The 21,839-nt window shown below is 37.1% G+C and overlaps 1 protein-coding gene and 1 pseudogene across 1 annotated transcript in view; both read right to left on the bottom strand.

Annotated features, from left to right (window-relative positions):
- The window catches only part of CNGB3 (cyclic nucleotide gated channel subunit beta 3), a 218,399-nt gene extending 198,657 nt beyond the window's left edge, over positions 1–19,742 (bottom strand). Inside the window, exons 1-2 of the mRNA XM_004370790.2 lie at positions 19,632–19,742; positions 13,908–13,989 (exon numbers count right to left, since the gene is read on the bottom strand). Of these exons, the coding sequence (XP_004370847.1) occupies positions 13,908–13,989; positions 19,632–19,742 (193 nt within the window). The remainder of the gene's footprint in view (positions 1–13,907; positions 13,990–19,631) is intronic.
- LOC101347889 (heat shock cognate 71 kDa protein pseudogene) lies at positions 6,981–8,907 on the bottom strand (annotated as a pseudogene).
- Positions 19,743–21,839: the final 2,097 nt, after the last annotated feature.

The following is a 21,839-nucleotide window of genomic DNA, read 5'->3' as shown; positions in this document are numbered from 1 at the left end:
TATTATGCAATGATAAAAAACAATGATGAATCTGCGAAACATCTCACAACATGGATGAATCTGGAGGGCATTCTGCTGAGTGAAATAAGTCAATCACAAAAGGACAAATATTGTATGAGACCACTACTGTAAAAACTCATGAAATGTTTACACACAAAAAGAAACAATCCTTGATGGTTACAAGGGAGGGGAGAGGTAGGGATGGAAAAACACCGAACAGACAATAGATAAGTGGTAACTTTGGTGAAGGGTAGGACAGTACACAATACTGGGGAACCAACTTGTACAAGGCAGGGTCATGGAAGCTCTATAGACACATCCAAACTCCATGAAGGACTGAATTACTGGGCTGAGGGCTATGTGGACCATGGTCTCGGGGAACATTTAGCTCAGTTGGCATAACATAGTTTATAAAGAAAATGTTCTACGTTCTAGTTTGGTGAGTAGCATCTGGGGTCTTAAAAGCTTGTGAGCAACCATCTAGATACTCCACTGGTCTCACCCTGTCGGGAACAAGGGAGAATGAAGAAAACCAAAGACATAAGGGAAAGATTAGTCCAAAGGACTAATGGACCACAACTATCGTAGCCTCTACCAGACTGAGTCCAGCACAACTAGATGATTCCAGGCTACTACCACTGACTGCTCTGAGAGGGATCACAATAGAGGGGCCCAGACAGAGCTGGAGAAAAATGTAGAACAAAATTCTAACTCACAAAAAAAGATCACACTTACTGGCCTGACAGAGACTGGTGAAACCCCGAGAGTATGGCCCCCAGGCACCCTTTTAGCTCAGTAGCGAAGTCACTCCTGAGGTTCACCCGTCATCCAAAGATTAGGCAGGCCCATAAAACAAAATGAGACTAAATGGGCACAACAGCTAAGGGGCAAGGACAAGAAGCCAGGAGGGGACAGGAAAGCTGGTGATTGGGAACCCATGGGTGAGAAGGGAGAGTGTTGACATGTTGTTGGGTTGGTAACCAATGTCACAAAACAATATGTGTACTAATTGTTTAATGAGAAGCTAGTTCTGTAAGCTTGCATCTAAAGTACAATTAAAAAAAAAGTATAAAATGACCAAAAATGTTAAACATGGTAGTAAAAAAAAAAGTCATTTTCTCTTTTGCACTTCTTAGTGACATCATTTACCTTGGTCAAGCTGTGTGCACTTCACCCACATTCGATGCTACCTTTCCCATCACCAAAACTAACAAGTGTCTATTATCTCATGAGTACTTCTCCCTCTTCCCCTCCCCCCATCCCTGGTAACAACCAATAAGCATTGGTCTCTGTAGATATGTCTGTTCTTGTCTTCTTATAAAAGTGCAATCATACAATATCTGACCTTTTGTAATTGACTTATTTCACTCCATAGTGTATTTCTTTGATATTTGTTAAACTAAGCTTCAAAGGACTTATCATTTAAAGATCATTCTTGGTTTTGCTAAAGTAGTCATAATTTACAGCTGAAATTGATACAACATAAAATATAGAAAAATAAAATAGGCAGAAATGATGTAATTGAGATTATTTTGGGATTTTGCATTCTAACTTTTTTATGAAATAAAATCTTTATTTTTGGTTTGGTCATCTTTATCTTTGACATCTTATCTGAGGAAGCAACACAGACTAATAAGTACTAGCTTCCTTTTCAGTCCAGAAATTAAATTTTTCCCTTTAAGCCTACAAGTAAAATTTACAATTAATATAGTTTAAATTGTAATTTACCAGGAGAATAATCAATTCACTAGTAAATATTTGGATTATAAAGAAGATTTTAATGAAAGTAAATTACTTAATATAAAAAGAAAATACAGAAGGAAGAGAAGAAATAAAATAAAAACAATAAAATATTTATTATCCATAGTTTCTAATTTATTTTTAATTGGATATACTGTGCTTAGAAAATTGAAATTAAAGCCCAAATCATTACTTACTTTATTTAAAAAAATTATACTTTAAACAATTTAAGCAAACCCAGAAATCAATAGTCTGGGTTTACAAAACTGGTAAATCAGGGGATGATCATTTACTTTACCAAAGTTTTCACCATATAAGTCCTTTAAAATGACAACCACTGTGATCCATTTAAAATATTGCAATGTACTAATCTTTTCAGGACCACTCATGAATAAAGGGAATAATAAAGTTCAATTGGAAACCTTAGCGGCGTAGTGGCTAAGAGCTACATCTGCTAACCAAAAGGTCAGCAAACTCTATGGGGCAGTTCTACTCTGGCCTATAGGGTTGCTATGAGTTGGAATCGACTTGACGGCAATGAGTTTTTTTTTTTTTTTAAAGTTGAATTAGTACTTACAGTTGTTAAATGCTTATTAATAAGAGAGCTTAATCTCCTGGATTTCCCAAAACTTTTGTTTTCATTATGTATCTCTTATTTACCTATTTTGGAACTGCAGTATTAAATTGGCCAGAAGGTAGAAAAAATAGTAATAAATTGTATATGGGTTACTTTTAAATGGAAAAAACCCAAATTCCTCAATTTATTTGGACTACAAAGAAGACTCACTAACTGTATCTTTGAAGTTGCTGTCTAAGGACTGTATTCCAGGTGAAATATTGCTATGTATATGAAATCTTACCAAAATCTTACCAAAAGTTTGATCTGAAGTTTTATTGGAAGTTATCAGTATCCAACAGATTTCAGAGTAGAAAAATAACAGTTTCAATATAATTCATTTTATACTAATGGGCTTTTTTGATAGAAATAAGAGAGAAGGATCTGTTTTCCCTATGTGTTTTGGTCAAGCCAATTTTTCCATTTCTCTTTATCCAACTAAGAAAAAAAAAGGAACATTTTTTTGAATTTTGGACATTATGCTGTGCATTGCTGTAAGAAAGTGGGAGCCAAATCATTTCCTCAGATCCACAAAAATACTGGAAAAATCAGTGTAAGATATTTTAAACCATGGCCATGGATCTCTAGGAGTGTCATACACTTCCTCCATCGCTCATTCAAGCTACAGCATGTGTATTACATTTGCTGTATTACTTTTCCACCAGTACCAATAAATGACTATTTTTCAGTGGTTCCTTTCTTTCATCCTTATAAAGAATTTTTGTTTATCACCGTAACACTTGGATTAAATTAACCCTAAATAGATCCGAGCACCAGTTACTTGGTCTCCTCTAGACATTACCAAGCACTTCTAAAATGACACTGAAATGCCTCTATTATGACAAGTCTAGGATATTTAGAAATTAATTACAGACTAATTTGCTGTGTGAACTAAGCATTTAATTACAAGATAAATCCTCAATAATAGCTTGTTGACAAAGATGAGAAACCAGTCATTGCCCATTATTTGTATCAAAGGAGAACAACAATTTTAAAAAACCCACGAGGGCTTAAAACCAAAGGATCCTCATCAGCTATAGTTTAGTGTGGGTGTCTTTTGTCCATGCAGCATGTTATTTGTTTGTGGGAACAGATGGTCAGATTGTTTGCATCATCCTCATCATGAAAGAGACATCTAAAATACAAGGCAAAATCTTGATCTGGCAGCTGGGTGACATTTTGTTAACTGCACATTGTACTTCTTCCCAACTTCACACATGGATAGCAGCAGTCCCTCTTCTGTAACTGCCCAAATGAATAATGTAAGTCTTGCTGCCAACTGTGCTCTTTGTATGTTGTATGGCAATTGCCAGATCTCATCAATGCACTCGGTTAAATTCTGCCCTGCAAAGCGCTCCCATGGCAGATCTGGCATCAAAGTGTTCTGATATGGCTGCTTTCATTGAATATATAAGAATGACCCTGTTGAGTCTGCCCTCCACACACCTGGCTGGTCCTCTCTCCCAGCCTGGCAGCATCTCACTCTGGGCCTCTAATATACTTCCATTCTGCTTGGCCTCTTTGTAGCAGTGCATCATGGAGACACATGCAGGTGTGAAACATCTGCTTCCCTCTTCAAGTGATGAAATAAGTAAGACAGAAAGCCATTAACCTTATGCATTTTATCAGTGGCATTAAATAATTGCTGGCAAAGGAGGATTCAAAGAAAACTTGATTTGGGGATAGGATTGTAAATTAGGCAGGCATTCAATTGGCTTTTTTTTTGGATGACGTAAAAAAGAGAGGACTTGAAAATGTTGGAATGTTTGATGAGGGAGATGCTATCACTTGGTTGACTTTCTAACTCTAAACCACCAAATACACTGTTACTCTGTCTCAAAAATAAATCTCCTTTCATTAGGAACTAAAAGTACCCTAGTAACTAGATGTTAGATGAATTGATAACAACTGAATCTGGGTATTTGACAAGATATGTAAATGTACCATTATTTTTCATCCCAATGAATGAACATTTGGGTTAAAATAATGAATCACACAGCTTTAAGAAGTGTATGATTAATTATTTTCTGGTATCCAAGGTTGTATATTTGACTTGCCTTGTGGTTAATTACTTAGGATCTTAACTAAAAACTGTATTGTTGTTGTTGTTAGTAGCCATTGAGTCAGTTCCGACTCATGGTGACCCTATGTGGGCAGAGTAGAACTTTCCATAGGGCTTTCAAGGCTGTGACCTTTCAGAAGCATATCTCCAAGCCTGTCTTCTGAGATGCCTCTGGGTGTGTTCGAACCACCAACCTTTCAGCTACTAGTTGAGGTCTTAACAATTTACGCCACCCAGGGACTCCAAATGTTGTATATGTAAAGTAAATCTTCTCATATTTTCCATATTACCTCGTTGTAAGAATACATGATGTACTTGGAATAATTCTTATTACACTTAAAATTTTATTATATCCTTGTTGATTGTCCAATGATCTGGAGGAAGTTGACAAACATTACAGCCACGCACATAAAATGAAATGTGAAAGAGCACCCTAAAATGTGTTATATGCAGGAGTAGAAACATGCAACACTTTATAATAAGAAGTGCACAGGCAATCTATAAAAAAAATCCAGAGGAGAAGGAATAGAGTAGGTGAGAGTTCTGGAAGCCGTCCTTAATGAGGAATGTTTTAAGGAACTCAGGTTCTTTAGCCAAAGTATTGATGACTAACTGGTGACCTAATAGTTATTTCAAATTCTTTGAAGAAGTTGTTACACAGAGAAGAAAACAGATTTACTTTCTATATTCCAGAAGGCAGAAGAAGGATCAGTCAGTGGACGTTACAAAACAAACAAAACCCCTGAACATAAAAACTGAATTTGTCTAACAGCAAAATGGATGAGTGTGTGAGTCAGTGAGAGCCCTGTTGCTGAGGCATTCTGGCAGAAGCTGGAGCTTCATTATGGAAGGTATGATGGGGCCCTCGCGTTCAGTCAGATGTTAGGTATTTTCTAGTCTCAAATAAAAGAACATGGATCTGTTAAGGTAGCTTTGGTACTGTATCAAGATTGAGAAATGTACTAACTGTCCTCTCTCAACGTTATGCTTAGTTTCAGGGCCATTTTCAATGGGATTAATTCATCTAGAAAACACATTTTATGTACAGGTATTAAGGCATGTGGGGCATTACTGCTGCTGGGTTCCTTACATCACCAATACTCTGGGTGACTCTGGATAAGTCACTTTTTCTATAACAGTTTCCTCATCCATAAAATGAGAAAAACTTTTGTCATAGGGATTTCTGAGAGGATTAGATAAAGGCTCCATTTTAGAAAAATGCAATATAAACATAAAGTGTTCCACCAGCCAGACTGGGATAAATTGCTTTTTTTTTTGGTAGTATTCCCAGTCTTTCAAGTCTGCGCATCCCTGATGTATTTGGGACATTCAAGAGCTTCCATTTACTTAAGAGAGTCTCAGGGACCAGGAAGTCATCATGCAATTTCTCACAAATCAGACAAACTCATCAGCAGAAAGAAGCCCAATAGGACAGAGTTTGACTTAGTTAAATTATACATATATATTAAAACAATATGAACTACAAAAATATATGGCATTTTATTCAAAAAAGAAAAAAAAAGCTTTATCTGGGTTGGTTAGAGTCTTTTAATTTTTTAATTTATAAAACAGGTAGAAACTGAGCAATTTAAAATCAGAGTCAGAGTCTGGACTTGTCTTAGATATTTCAAACAGGGTGTCTCTTTCATGCCTAACTTCTTTTAGTGGACAGAGCTCTATCAACAGCTCCTTCTTCAGTGAGGCAGCTCTCCACTGTGCCGTCTGCTGGGATGGTTAATAATGTCACACACAGCTAGACACCTGACCTAGAGGTGATGGCTTGCTCACAGCTGGCTGGTGACTGGGGTGGTTATGTGAAGGGCCCTGCCCAATGAGAACAATGGTTGTTATCTAAGTCAGTCAGACTACTCCCTCTGGAATTTGGACAGGGAAATGAGAAGATGGGAGTGAGCACAGCCCAGGGTTGACATGGAGAGAGAAACAGCAGTCATGAGAAATGAAACCATCTTGGCTGGGAGCAAGATGCAGAGAATGCAATCTCTTCAAGCTGCCTTTGTCTCCTGAATGGTTCTGTTTGTTGCCCACAAGTTTTGCTATGACAAGCTCTTGCCACTGAGGATGCCCTTGCTAAACTAGCACGGTGAGGGAATTTCTTCACCATTTCAAGCTATAAAACACATATCTATCTCTTCTGTAGACTAAGTTTTTGGAAATTTCACTTGTCAGGTTTATGTATATCTCATTTCCTTTGTTCATCATCATATCAGGTATCATTTTGAAAGGATACTTCTCATTTAGTTCTATAAATCTAATTGTTTATTACATAAAACTATTTCTATTTAGTTGAAGGAGAGAAATTTTTTTTTAATTTTAAATACAGTTTTATTTTAGACATTGCATTTTCCACTTATAATACGGTGCTAGTAAAGTGCAGTGTTGACTTCCTTTCCCTATGCATATTCCATATTCAAGTACTGAGAAAACCCAGAAATTTAGTATAGCAGTGTAACTTTGAAAACTGCCACTGAATGTACTACAACTTTGAGTACTTCAATTTTTTACTGTGGAACAATGCTAAGGTCTCTCTGCTCAGAGATTGGCTTAGTCAACTTCTTCAATGGTGGGTCCAGAAGAGGCACCACCAGATGGAGGAGCTCCACCATCAGGGAAGCCCCAGGCATTCCTCCAGGCATGCCTCTGGTGCTCAGGTACAGATTGATAATGATGGGGTTGCAGACTTTCTCTAGCTCTTTCTGCTGATGTTCAAATTCTTCCTTCTCTGCTGTCTGATTCTTATCAAGCCAGTTGATAATTTCATTACACTTGTCAACAACCTTCTGTTTGTCCTCATCATTGATCTTGCCTTGAAGTTTTTCATCTTCAACTGTTGCCTTCATGTTGAATGCATAAGATTCAAGTGAATTCTTAGAAGATACCTTGTCCCTCTGTTTCTCATCTTCAGCTTTGTACATCTCAGCTTTCTGGACCATATGCTCAATGTCTTCTTTACTCAAGCAGCCCTTGTCATTAGTGATGGTAATCTTGTTCTCTTTTCCAGTACTTTTATCCACAGCAGAGACATTAAGGCATCAATATCAAAAGTTACCTCAATCTGAGGAACACCACAGGGTGCAGGAGGTATGCCTGTAAATTCAAACTTGCCAAGCAAGTTGTTATCCTTGGTCATGGCATGCTCACCTTCATAAACCTGAATGAGCACACCAGGCTAGTTGTCAGAGTAGGTTGTGAAGGACTGCATCTGCTTGGTAGGAATGGTAGTATTTGCACTTGATCAGGACAGTCATGACTCCACCAGCAGTTTCAATACCAAGAGAAAGAGGAGTGACATCCAAGAGCAGCAAATCTTGAACATTTTCAGATTTTTCTCCAGATAAGATGGTTGCCTGGACAGCTGCACCATAAGCAATAGCCTCATCAGGATTGATGCTCTTGTTTAATTCTTTTCCATTGAAGAAATCCTGAAGAAGTTTCTGAATCTTGGGAATATGGGTAGAACCACCCACCAGGACAATGTCATGGATCTGTGACTTGTCTAGCTTGGCATCCCTAAGGGCTTTCTCCACAGGGACCAGGGTGCCACGGAATAGGTCAGCATTCAATTCTTCAAATCGGGCGTGGGTAATGGAGGTACAGAAGTAGATTCCTTCATAGAGAGAATCCGTGTCAATACTGGCCTGGGTGCTGGAAGATAGAGTGCGCTTTACACATTCACAAGCAGTGCGGAGGCGAGGACAGCCCTCTTGTTCTTGCTGATGTCCTTCTTATGCTTGCGCTTGAATTTGGCAATAAGATGGTTCACCATTCTGTTGTCAAAGTCTTCTCTACTTAAATGGGTGTCTCCAGCTGTAGACTTGACCTCAAAGATTCCATCTTCAATAGTGAGGATTGACAAATCAAAAGTGCCACTTCCTAAGTCAAAGATCAGCACATTTCTTTCAGCACCAACCTTTTTGTTTAAGTCATAAGCAATAACCACAGCAGTTGGCTCATTGATGATTCTCAGTACATCAAGGCCAGCAATGGTTCCAGCATCTTTCGTAGCCTGACGCTGGATCGTTAAAGTAGGCTGGTACAGTGACAACAGCATTGGTAACAGTCTTTCCAAGGTAGGCTTCAGCAATTTCCTTCATTTTTGTCAGAACCATGGATGACACCTCCTCTGGATAGAAACTTTTGGTCTCTCCCTTATATTCTACTTGGACCTTGGGCCTGCCTGCATCATTCACCACCACAAAGGGCCAATGCTTCATATCAGACTGGACAACTGCATCATCTAATCTTTGTCCAGTCAGACATTTGGCATTGAAAACTGCGTTAGTGGGATTCACTGCAACTTGATCTTTGCGGCATCACCAATCAATCGTTTGATATTAGTAAAAGTGACATAGCTTGGGGTGTTTCAGTTGCCCTGATCATTTGCAATTGTCTCCACTTTTCTGTGCTGGAAGACACCCACACAGGAGTAGGTGGTGCCAAGATCAATGCCAACTGCAGGTCTCTTAGACATGATTGCTCAGAGTAGGTCCCAGCTAGGTGACAAAAGAAATGCAGTCTAGAGAGCTGCCGCGTGTTCAATGAGCAGAGAAATATGTTTGAATATTCTATACACCCACCTGGAGTCCCTGGGTATGCAAACAGTAAATGCACTTGGCTGCTAACCGAAAGACTGGAGGCTTGAGACGATACAGAGGCACCTTGGAAGAAAGGCCTGGACATCTACTTCCAAAAAATCAGCCATTGAAAACCGTATGGGGCACAGTTCTACTCTGACACACATGGGTGGCCTTCAGTTGAAATCAACTCACTAGCAACTGGTTATATTCCCACCTTATTGTTTGGCTGATGAATAAGACAGAGTGTTATAGGGAATGGCCTATACCACTAAAATTAGTCATAGTAGCACCATCCCATGCATGACAGTCAAACTAGTTGATCTTATATAGGGAAGCCTTTACTGAATCTTGTCAATTAAATTTCAGTACACAGTCGGGTTATTTTTCTATTCTCTACTGGACAAATTAGATAAGCTATCGTTATTGCCAAGTTCAGAAGAAAGGTTTCCTATTTAACCAAACTAGAATTTTTTATAATGGTTAAGCAGATTGTTCAATAGATATACATGTTAATAATAGGGCTTGTTTTTAAACAGAGGGAATCCTGGTGGCCCAGTGGTTAAGAGCTCGGCCGCTGACCAAAAGACTGGCAGTTCGAATCCACCAGCTGCTCCTTGGAAACCCTATGGGCCAGTTCTACTCTGTCTTATAGGGTCTCTTTTAGTTGGAATTGACTTGACGGCAAAGGTTTTTTTTTTTTTTGGTTTTTTTATAGATACAAAGTAGGAGGTTTTAGGATTATCCTGTAAACATATTTCTTCACCTCCTAGTGATCTGCTTTTGCACTTAAAATTCCACTTTAGAGAGCTGTCCTGTTGTTACAGAATAAGAACTTGGAGAGAAGTTGTCTGCAACTGTCTGCAAACCTGAAACCATGCTAGATCTGGAACCTGGAGATCTTGGCTCTGGAGTGCTGTTGGGCTCAGGGGACACAGGGAGGATGCCACCTCTGTAGTCTGTTTTCAACTCAAAGTCTGGGAATGGGGTCATGAGTGTCAAAGAAGGAAAGAGGATGACTAAAAATATTGTCAGATTCAGAATTTTGTCTAGGGCTGTCAATGTTCATAACTATGAACAACATTGAGTTCCCACCATGTGGTGGGTTAGAGGTCAGAGAATGGTCATATGGACTCAGTATAAGAAGATGAGCTTTGTTTTTTTTTTTTTTTTTTTTTTTTTTTTTTTTTGCTTTGTTTGGTTTTTGCTTAGTGATTTAAAAAATTGGAATTAGTTGTCAACATTTATAAGTTGAGAAATTTCTAATTAAAATTTGCATTTGCAGTCTCTCTAGACAGGGTGGAACATCTGGCAGCATTTGACCTACAGCCCCACGTGGCAGTGATTAGCTGGAGCTAGTGGCTGCTGGTCTCTTTAAACAGGGCTTGCATGCTCCTCCTTTATGTTGTTTACCTGGCTTCCATTAGCATTGGAATTTACCAACCACAATGATAAATGCTTTACATATCTCAACTAATTTAATTTTTACAATCTAGTGATAAAAGTATTTTCCTTATTTTATACATGAGCAAACTCTGAGACTCAGAGATGTTAAATAACTGAGATCACACACAGTAAGTAGCAGAGTTATGATTTGAATTCAGGGGTATTAACTATAAAACCAATGCTCCTTGAAGTACAATATGCTGATTTTCCTATTAGTGTATATTATTATTATTTGGAGTAGATCACAATTGCATTTTTTGACTGTTACTTTTTACATCTAAAATACGGAATAGTTTTAAGCATATGTATTCATTTCCTACTGCTGCTGTAACAAATTGCCACAAATTTAGCAGCTTAAAGCAACACAAGTTGATTCTCTTACAGTTCTAGAGGCCAAAAGTCTACAATGGGTCTGCAGGGCTGGTTCCTTCTGGATAATTTTGGGGAGAATCTGTTTCCTTGTCTTTTCCAGCTTCTAGAAACTATTGACATTTCTTGGCTAGTCGCCTCTTCCCCCGTCTTCAGAGCACATCACTCCAATCCCTGCTTTCATCATCCCATCTCCTTCTTCTGCCTTTGACTCTCTTGCCTCCCCTTATAAGGACCCCTGTGATTACATTGGGCTCATCTGGATAGTTCAGGATAATCCTTTTATTTTAAGATCCTTAACTTAATCACATCAGCAAGGTCCCTTTTGCCACATATGGTAACATATTACAGGTTTTAGGAATTAGGATGTGGCCATCTTTGGGGACCATTTTCAGTCTACCACACTATACTAACTACGGGTACCCAATTTTGACCTGTTTCCACACAAATAAGGTCACTTTAAAGCATCATAAACCATCTAAGTCATTTACATATCCTCTACTGGTACCAAAACATTTATTTCAAGAAGCATTTAATGTGCTATAAGCGAAGTGGAAATCTAAGAAAGATGATTATAATCAAAAGAGGACATTAGCAACTTATCTTTATTTGAATCTAAAACGTGTTACATTCTTCGTTTCCATGGCAGATATAAATTAAACCATGCTCTGCAGAAGATAAGAGTTCTATAATCAGAAATCAACATCTGCAGATATTATGACATTGCACCTGCATGCTTTGAAGTGAAAACAAAAATACCAAGCACATATAAGAGGCTATCTTTAAACACTAATAATTTTGGTTTTTTCAAGACCAAATATCTTAAATATAACTCTTACTCCTATTAAAGTCTTTGAGGACATGCTAAGTCTGCAGATTTAAATGAAACTATTTTTCCTTCCCACTCAAATGGCTCCTCTGTTAAATGAAACTTCCATAAAAGAAGTTTTTATTACCAGCTATGAAAAATTTAAGCTTACAAACACACTTTTAAAACAAGTATAACAAGGATAAGAATAAACTTGTCATCTCAAAGATGTTAATTCCTGGCTTCATGCCATTATACTTTGAATAAGCTGGATAATTCTGCCGTGTCTTTGTTTGTTTGTTGACTTCACTTGGCGTGTTTAGATCCAGCTTCTACTGTAGAGTGTTTCTTTCTTGCTGTCACCATTTGTCAACCACATTTCATTATATGAAAATTCTTATATGATCTACAAAAGGGTCTTCCTCTCGTTTATAAAAAAATATACATGTTGAACAATGTTCTTCAATTGTTGACAAAAAAGGCTGGAATGCATTTTACTATATCCTATTGATAATGAGTATTACTATCTGGGGAAGTTTTATATATGTAGACTTTTATCAGAAATGGAGCCTTATGATTATTAAATGTTTTTCTTTTTCAGTGACACATTGTACTAAATATTTTAAATCAGGTGATCTGACAATTGGATAGTCAAACTGTAGTCATCAGCTAGGAGGTAATATTATACTACATTCATGGGAGAATAACTTATGCAGGAAATTTCCTTTTCTTTTTTTTTCGTTCTCCTACAAGGAAGTAAATGCTGGCTATCTACTTGAGAGATATTGTTTTGTTATCTTCTTGGCTTAAATGAAAATGCAGAAGAAAAGATAGTTGTGAAAATGCCTTGTCTGTGTGGGAACGAGTATGTATCTCTACGTTCTAATCTGGATAGTAAAAATCCAGACTCTTCAAAATAATACATAAATATATAATACACATACACATATGTACACACGTATGTAAGTAAATAAATGAAGTAAATCAAGAAAAGTAAAGTGAATTTTCTCCACCCTGTTTTTAAAACATTTTATATTGTTGAAAGTGGGAAAGAAGAGACTGTAGAAAAATAAGCCTATGAATTAATTTAGGAAAAACCAGTATTTTTATAATGTTAGCCTCCTAGCTAGAAAAATCTCTCCAATTATTCAAGCTTTATTCTAAATCTCTCAGTTAAATTCAGTTATTTTCTTCATATAGGTCCTATGCATTTCTCTTACACAAAAGCAGATCAAGTATAATGAGAGTTGGGGCCATTTTATTCAAAGTGGTAATTTGATTATGCCAGTTATATTCCTTGCCAGGTATTTTTTTTATTTACAGTCTTGTTTATAATTTGTTTCTTATAATCTTGCTTGTAATTTTCACATATTTCTTTTTTTTTCTTCCTTAGAGATGGAAAATTTTGACTAGTATAAACTTAATTGTGCCTTAAAGTTTTTGTTTAGTAAAAATATAAAGTCATTAAAACCATTATACATAGATTTTGTGTAATATATGAAATGCAAAACATTTATCCTAATTTTGTGGCAATAGCTATTTTTTTATTATTTAATAAAGCATATTCTGTTCTAATGATTCCACTATCATTTTTTTAATCTTCTTTGTCTGGATGTAGCATTTATGCTGGGGAGAAGTAAGAGAGATGACCTAGAAAGGGAGGCTGAGAATAATCCTAAAAAGTCAGGTGGAAAAATTTAGATCTTGTTCTGTAGGCAATTTGGAGGCAGTTAAGGTTCTTGAGCAGAGTTGTGAGATCAGCATGGTGCTTTATAGAACTAATCTGCTAATATTGTATGGGCTGGAGGTAAAGGAGAGAGAGAGGCTGAAATACAGTCCTAGCCAGAACAGACCACTTAGGGAGCGCAGGAGTGTGCAGGCAGGAGTTACTAATAAGGACCTGAACCAGGATGACATAGCCAGAATTGGAAAGGAAGTAGGTTTGAGGGTCTTTATGTGCTTACTTGTCTCTTTCATTCCCTCTAGAATATAAGCTCCATGTTAGCACAGACTTGACCCATATTGTTCACCACTGCATCTCCAGCCCATAGAATGGTCCCTGACACATGGTTAAGTGATTTAAAAGTTTCTATTGAATGGAAGAATGAGTGAATGAATAAATAATGTTTTTGTAAATATTCAGATCTTCTGAAGAGTGACCCTAGGTAATTTACCTAATCAAGGGCAAAGTTGTTTTTTTTTTTAACCAGAAAACACATTTCAGAGAAATTTACATTTACTTTTTAGTTTTTTTTCTACAGATTATTTTCTGACCTTGTATTTTGGTGTGTGGGTCTTCAAATGCGACTGGAGACTTCTTGGTTTTGAGAGATTTCATTTCATTTTTGTTTTCTCCCTTAGAGAAACAAAAAAGAGATTATACATGATGAATTTGCATAAAAATGAATTTGAATGTAAAGTATAACACAGACTTTCTAACTCAATTATCAATCCAATCATTAAAAGTGATCCTTTGTTTATGCTCTACTAAAAATAATTCTTGTACTTAAATTGACATTTTTGACCAAACTGTTGAATAATCATCCTCAACCTCCACAGCTTTTTGGCTACAGGAACCTACTGTTTTCTCCCATTCTATCTGGGACTATTTATTGTGACCCTGGTCAGAATGGTCAGTAGTGGTAGCTGGGCACCATCTAGTTCTTCTGGTCTCAGAATAGATGAGGTCGTGGCTCATGTAGACTTGTGTCTTCTCTAAACTTTTGGTTACCTTTTGCTAGTTTTAATCCTGGTGAATAGAGACCAGTAGTTGTATCTTAGATGGCCACTGGCAAGCTTTTAAGACCCTAGATGCTACTCACTTCCCTAGGATGAAGATCATGATTTTTGTGAACTATGTTATGCCAATTAACCGAGTTGTCCCGTGAGACTATGGTCTTAAGCTTTCAAACCCAGAAAACCAATCATGGCAAGTGTTTGGTTATGTCTGAGGAGTGTCTGTAGTTGTGTCTTCAATAAATATATGTGCCTGCACTCACATATTTATATTTACATGTAGGGTCGCTAAGAGTCGGAATCGACTCAATGGCAACAGGTTTGGTTTTAGTGGTGCAGTAGTCAAGCACTAGGCTGCTAACTGAAAGGTTGGTGGTTTGAACCCACCAGATGCTCTATGGAAGAAAGACGTGGCAGTCTACCTCTGCAAAGATTACAGCTTTGGAAACCCTATGAGGCAGTTCTACTCTGTCCTATAGGGTCGTTATGAGTTGGAATCGACGTGATGGCACCGGGTTTTGGTATTATAGATACTTCTATCTGTTCTCACCTACGTACTCGCCTATACCTACTCATATACCAATATGCCTATACCCATTCATATGTGCTCAAACACTTGTTTTTACTTTGGTTGTGCTGTGCTCACTACATCCACATTCAGTGCCACTTTTCCCATCACCCAAAATAACAAGTCTCTACAGTCTAAAGTGTACTTTTCCCTCCCCACCTCCTCTCCTTAGTAATCACTGATGAGCATTGGTCTTTCCATGTGTATCTATTCTTGTCTTCTTATAAAAGAGGGATCATACAATATGTGTCCTTATATGCCTGACTTATTTCACTTAGCATTATGCCCTCCAGGTCCATCTTTGTTATGTTTCATGGGTTCATCATTGTTTTTTATAGTTGAGTAGTATTTCATTGTATGTATGTACATAGTTTGCTTATCCATTTATCTGCTGATGGATAATTTGATTGTTTCCATTTATTTGCTATTGTGAATAAAGCAGTAATAAACGTTACCTGTGACTGTGGGAGTCTAGAGTAGACTTTCATGGGCTGACCTAGAAACTTATCTTAGATATATCTTTTTTCATCTCTTTGGGAAAATATGTCTGAATTCCAAATAGCTAGCTCTCAGCCAAACTTTTGGAAAATAACCTATTTATGGTTGAGATTTTAAAATTGCATATGGTTCACAGATTATAAAACACTTTTATATACTTTAGTAAGTTGTTCAAGAGTTGTTTATTGAGTGACCTGTGTGCCAGGTATGTTGCTGAAATTTGATACCTGTAGGAACTCAATAAATGTTGAATAAGATATAACCCATATCCTCCAAACTGCTCACAGTCTTGTAGGGGGAACAAACACACAAACATATAAGTGCAAGAAAATGTTATTGATGATGGGACAATATCTGTAGAGGATAGAGATGAGGTATAAAGATTGGATTGGTCAGTTCTGCTGTAGTAGAAGGGAAGGTAGGGAGTGACTGTCAGGGTCTAGAGTAAGTTTTCATGAGCTGATCTAGGAACCTGTCTCAGATAAATGTTTTTTCATCCCTCTGGGAAAATACATCTGAATTCCAAATAGCTAGCTCAGCCAAACTTTTGGAAAAGGTGACTCTTGATTCTACAAAGATGAGACTTAATTTTTCAGATGGACAAGGCATGGAAAACACTGCAGGCAGTGGGTGCAGGGTGAGCAAAAGCATAAATTGTGATTGTAGGTGGAGACCACAGTAAAAGTGGCTAGGTGGGACAGAGTGTGAGGAGATGAGGCTAGCAAAATAGGCAGGGACAAGCACTTTGAGAGTTTTGCACACCATGATAAGAAGTTAAGACATTATAGGCACTGTATCATGGGCACATTTTAAACCGTGAAGTAGATTACTCAGATTTCATTTAAGTCTCTCAGTGACCACGTGTGTTAGGCAAGACAGCTATTATTCTTCTTATGTTATTGCAACAACATATTGCATTGGGCAAATTTGCTGCAAAAGACATCTTTAAAGTCTTAAAAGGCAAAGGTGTCACTTTGAGCCCTAAGGTGTGTCTGACCCAAGCCATGGTATTTCCAATCGCCTCATAGGCATGCAAAGCTGAACAGTGAATAAGGAAGCCTGAAGAAGAATTATGGTGTTGGCAAAAAATACTGAATATACTATGAACTGCCAGAAGAACAAACAAGTCTTTCTTGGAAGAAATACAGCCAGAGTGCTCCTTGGAAACGAGGATGGCGAGACTTCATCTCACATATTTTGGACATGTTGTCAGGAGGGATCAGTCCCTGGAGAAGGACATCATGCTTGGTAAAGCAGAGGGTCAGCAAAAAAGAGGAAGATCCTCATGAGGTGGATTGACACAATGGCTACAACAGTGGACTCAGACATAGCAAGGATTGTGAGGTTTGTGCAGGACTGGGCAGAATTTCGTTCTGTTGTACATAGGGTCGCTCTGAGTCAGAACCAACTCAACAGCACCTAACAACAAAAACTACGTATGTTGTTGAAGAGGAAACTTACAAAGTGTCTAGCTCATATGAACATAGGTAGCAAGTTATGGAAGGAGTCCTGGTGGCACAAACAGTTAAGCACTCAGTTGCTAACTCAGTGGCTCCGGGGAGAAATATTTGCTTCCCTAAAGATTACAGCTAAGAAAAATCCTGTGGGACAGTTCTGCTCTGTCACATGGGGTGACTCAATGGTACCCAACAACAACCACAACAGCAAGTTATGGACCCAGGACTAGTTATAATTTAGTAACAATGTCTTCACACTTTAATCAAATATTCTTGTACCAGGTTATGATGCTACTCATAAACATTTCCACCATAGTCTTTATGTGTACACAAATGTAGATTTATTTGAATAATGTCTTATTCCACGGTAAGAGAGACAGTTTGGATTAGGCTAAGTTTGCAGTTTTTAATTATTTGTTATTGATTAATGTGAATTACCTATGATACTTTGGTTTGTGAATGAACTCATTAAATAACACTTTCAAAAATACAATGTAAATTGATTTATTCATCCCTAGGTATTTTCTTATAGGAGTGAAATTATACTACTTATATTTCAGAAGCTTGCTGTGTAAATGTCATTTTAAAAGGTTATAATCTGTGGGAGAAAATATAGGTTTTAACTTCCTGTCATTTTTAAACATTTAACATAGTCGAAACTGAGGAATAAGTATTCTTCCTAAAACTATATGTTCTTGGAAAAACAGATATAAAGATTTCCCAAGAATGCCTTTTAACATATAATTTGATGCCAGTAGACTTTATGATTAACATCCCTGATTTATATCTGTTGGAAAGGTATGGGATGCACCTAAGAAATGCTCTTGCTTTGCCTAGTCAAAGTACTTTTAAGTATTACTGTTTCTGAAAGAAAGACAACTCTGTAAGAAGTTTCTGCTCTTTTTGCCATCTCTTTAACATCGCTTTAATTAATCCCAAGGGCAAGAGTATCTGGTAGAGTTGGTTTAGCCGATCTTCCTCTTGTTCTGAAGTAGTGTAGCCTAGTGAAGTCAGGCACTGAAGTGAGATAGAACAGGGTTCCAATCCAGGCTCTGCCATTTGTTAACTGTGTGTACGTAGCAAATTATAACAGGACCTGTGGTTGTTGTGAGGATTAAATACAATAGTGCTTGAAAAAAGGCTTAGCGCATTGCTTGGCACATAGTAATTGCAGTGAGCGATTATGCTCTGAAAGAGAATACTATATTACCTGTTTTTATATGCTCCGTGGGAAAATAATCAGGGTAGACAAGGGCTAAACATCACAGTAATGACTTTCCCAGAGAGAAATAGAGCAAGACTCCATGAAGGGAAGTACTCTATTCAATATTCGTGACATTCCACGAATATTTAAACATGTAAATAAATTTAAAGTGTGGGATTATTTATTTTGAGGTAAGAATTAGAAATAAGTCAAGGGTATTCTCTTGAAGCAATGCTAAACAATCCTGCACATCTGTCCACTGCAGAAACAGTCCATGTTAAGCAGAAAAAGAAGGCATTTTTTCCAGGGCCAGTTTTAAGCAATCTCAGTGTTTTCTATCCTCTAGGCTCATTTTAACCTGAATCATTAGACTGTGTTTCCCTGGTCTCTGAATTATACCTGCTTGTACTTTACATCTTTCATCCAACTCTTTTAGATTGGAAAATAATTATTGCTCTAAAAACCTTATGTAGCTCTTTTAGGTAAATCTAGCAAGTAATTCATGAACATTGTTCTATAGATAATTATAAGTGAATACTGCTCATATAATAATCAGTTTGGGCTTAAATTGGTCATACAAAACAAATTATTAATAATAATGGTAATAATAATAATTACCATTTAGGGGGTACCTACTGGTTAACCTGGTGCAATGGTTAGTGCAGCTCTGCTGTTAAGTGAAAGGTTGGAGGTTGGCATTCACCCATAGGTGCCTCTACTTCCATAATATCAGCCATTGAAAACTTTATGGAGCACAGTTCTACCCTGACACACAAGGCATCACCATGAGTAGGAATCAACTAGATGACAACCACCACCACCATCACCAACTATACGCTTTGTATATACTATCTCTAGTTCTTACAACAACCCTACAGAGCAGGTATTACCATCTTCATTTTACAGATGAATAGACTTAGAACTTATGAAAGGATTTATCTAGATCAGGGTTTCTCAACATTGGTGCTACTGAAATTTTGAACTGGACAATTCTATGTTGTGGGTGCTGTCCTGTATATTCTAGGATGCTTAACAGCACCCCTGGCCTTTATCCACTAGAAGCTAGTAGCACCTGTCTTTCAGTTCGACAGCCAAAATTGTCTTCCGATATTGCCAAGCGTCTCCTGAGAGGCAAAACTGCTCCTGGATGAGAACCACAGACCTAGAGAAAATATTGTTAAAAAGTGGTTTACTAAGATCAAAATGCTTGAAATTCTTTGTTGAAACTAAATTACATAACCAATTTAATATTCTAGAAATAATTTCATTTTTGAATGATGGTAGAAGGGAAAATCAGCACTGAGTTTAAATTGTTTTTTCTAAATCCTAATCCAGTCTATTCTGCTTTTAATCAAATATAGACAGAATATATATAAATCAATGAGGATCAGTCCCTGAAGAAAAAACAGCACGTGACCCAAATGGTACCAAGTAAAACCGCCAGTCAAGATTATATATCCTAGAGTTCATTAAAATCCATTGCTAGCCAAGAAATTATGAAATCCACACTGAATCTAGGAACGTAAGGAGCGTACCTGCCTTGTGGATGGCTGAGACTGATTGCTTGGATGAGAATTCTCTTCATTCTCATTGTTCTCTTCTCTCGGCTTTACCTTGTTGAATTTTACTGTCAGCGATTTAAACATCTTCTTTGTCTTTATGACTGTGTCTGGAGGTAAAGACTTCTAGGTACTTTGTTTTTCTTTTCTTTAGTAGACAAGCCAATTAGCTGTGTAATCAGGATTTTGTTCTGGTTAATTCCTGGAGACAACTCCCTAGCTAGTCAGGGCTTTGGCTTAAAAGCAGCAAATTACTTCTGCTTGGGTGATTTGAACTCTGTTTATGAACTATAGAGAATCAAAATGGCCCTGTGAATAATTTGTAAGTAGAGGATTACTAAAAAAACTTCACAGTTAAATTGAATTGTTTAAATGTGATCACGATGCCCACTGGTTTGGTTGTTTTTCTTTCTTTCTAATTATCTGCTACCTATCTCCATCTACCTAATTTTAATGAAAGTAATACATGCAAATTATTAAAAATTAAAAATATGCTCTGAAGTCTTTTTAAAACCAAACGATGGTTTAACTTAGCTAGTAAAAAACATCTGCCTTGAGCATTATGTTCTTTTTAAGATCTGCCTATACGGGATCAAGCTGACAACAGCAACCTGAAAGATTAGATAAGAACTCAGGGGGCAGTGCGTTCATGTTAATGGGGGAGAAACAACTCAGAAAACGAGGGTGAGAATGGTTGCACTACTTGAAGAATGTAATCAATGTGACTGAATTGTACATGCAGAAACTATTGAATTGGTGTACATTCTGCTGTGTATATTCTTAACAACAAAAATAAATAAATTTTAAAAAATATGCATAAGGCCTTGTAAATAGAAATGGTGATGATCATCTCTATCAGCAGTCCTGCCCAGTGGCATAACTACTGTTAAGCTTTCTTTTTCTGTTTTCCTAGCAGTTATTTCAACATTTCTAAAAAGTCTGCTTGCTCTGCTCTTTTTTAAGTAATAGTGTAAATTTGGATCCCAAACCTGTGTGAGGCACAGGCTCAAGATTAAGAGTTGTCAAGGAGGACTTTTTCCCTTTACCCAGAGTCCAGACAAACTTTCTTGTAGTTCTTTCTGTGTCGTTGGGTGGAGTTTTTTGTAGACCACTAAAGGATGCACTTTAAAAAAAAAAATGGAATCGCTTTACTTGCCTACGTTCAAATTAAAACCAAAGTCCTTGAAATAACAAGACCAAAGCCCATCCTTACAGCCAGGGCAGCCTGAGTTAACTCACCAAATACTGTCTGCCCTCTGCATTTCTATGCCTGGGAGTTTCCTTTTTTCTTGAGATCTCAGTTATGATTTTTAAAGTATATTTGCTACAGTTCATTCAGAAAAATTTTTAGATACGTGTAAAGCAAGAAAATATTGTTTGGTTTTATCTCTGTATTACTCAAATCATGAGTTGCTGATTGGTTTTGAAAATAAATTAGATGTTTTAACTTTAGATTCAACTACTTCATCAAAAAGAAACTTATCTGATAGTTGAATACATGGCTTAAGTGGCTGGCAAACATAAAGCTCCTTATTATTATTTTTTTAATTAGTGCAGTTTTTTTTCTTTAAAGTTTCCTTATTTTTGTTAAAAAATTGGTATGCTTTGTTTTAAAAGGCAAAGGTTTTTTTTTGTCTCATTACTGCTTCAGAAATAATTCTGAATAAATTATCAAATATTTATGGGTCATTTTAGGAACTTCTCAGCTAATCTTCTAATTCTATAATTGATTATATCTTTTAACTTAAGAGAAAAACCTCAAAACCAGGTCATGAGAAGCAAAGAGTTAACAGCAGGCCTGTGACTCATTCCCTCCCTATGTAGGACCCTCAGAGAAATAAATGACCTCTAAATCCCTTGTAAACTTGTTAATGGCATTTACTAGTGGAAAGATATCAGGAATTCCCTCTGTATCAAATGTATTTAGTAGGACATTGTGGGTGTGTCTAGATAGCTTATTATAAACAAACTTGGAATTTATGGATTTATGTGGCATGGCTGGCTGGATGGAGGGGGATATGTAAGCTTTGTAAGGGAGTATAAAATGGAGATGTCCCCAAACTGAACTCATTTCCTGTTCACATACTTTGCTCAAAAACTCCTTGTAAATCTGAAACAAAATTTGCTCAGGAAAAAATGGACAGCTTTGAATTTTGGGTTTTTCCTGGAAAACAATGTTTTATC

The sequence above is a fragment of the Trichechus manatus genome, unplaced genomic scaffold (genome assembly GCF_000243295.1).
Source record: "Trichechus manatus latirostris isolate Lorelei unplaced genomic scaffold, TriManLat1.0 scaffold00009, whole genome shotgun sequence".
NCBI classification, from domain to species: Eukaryota; Metazoa; Chordata; class Mammalia; order Sirenia; family Trichechidae; genus Trichechus; species Trichechus manatus.
Note: the sequence above shows the minus strand (reverse complement) of the source record. Positions and strands in the feature narration are given on the sequence as shown.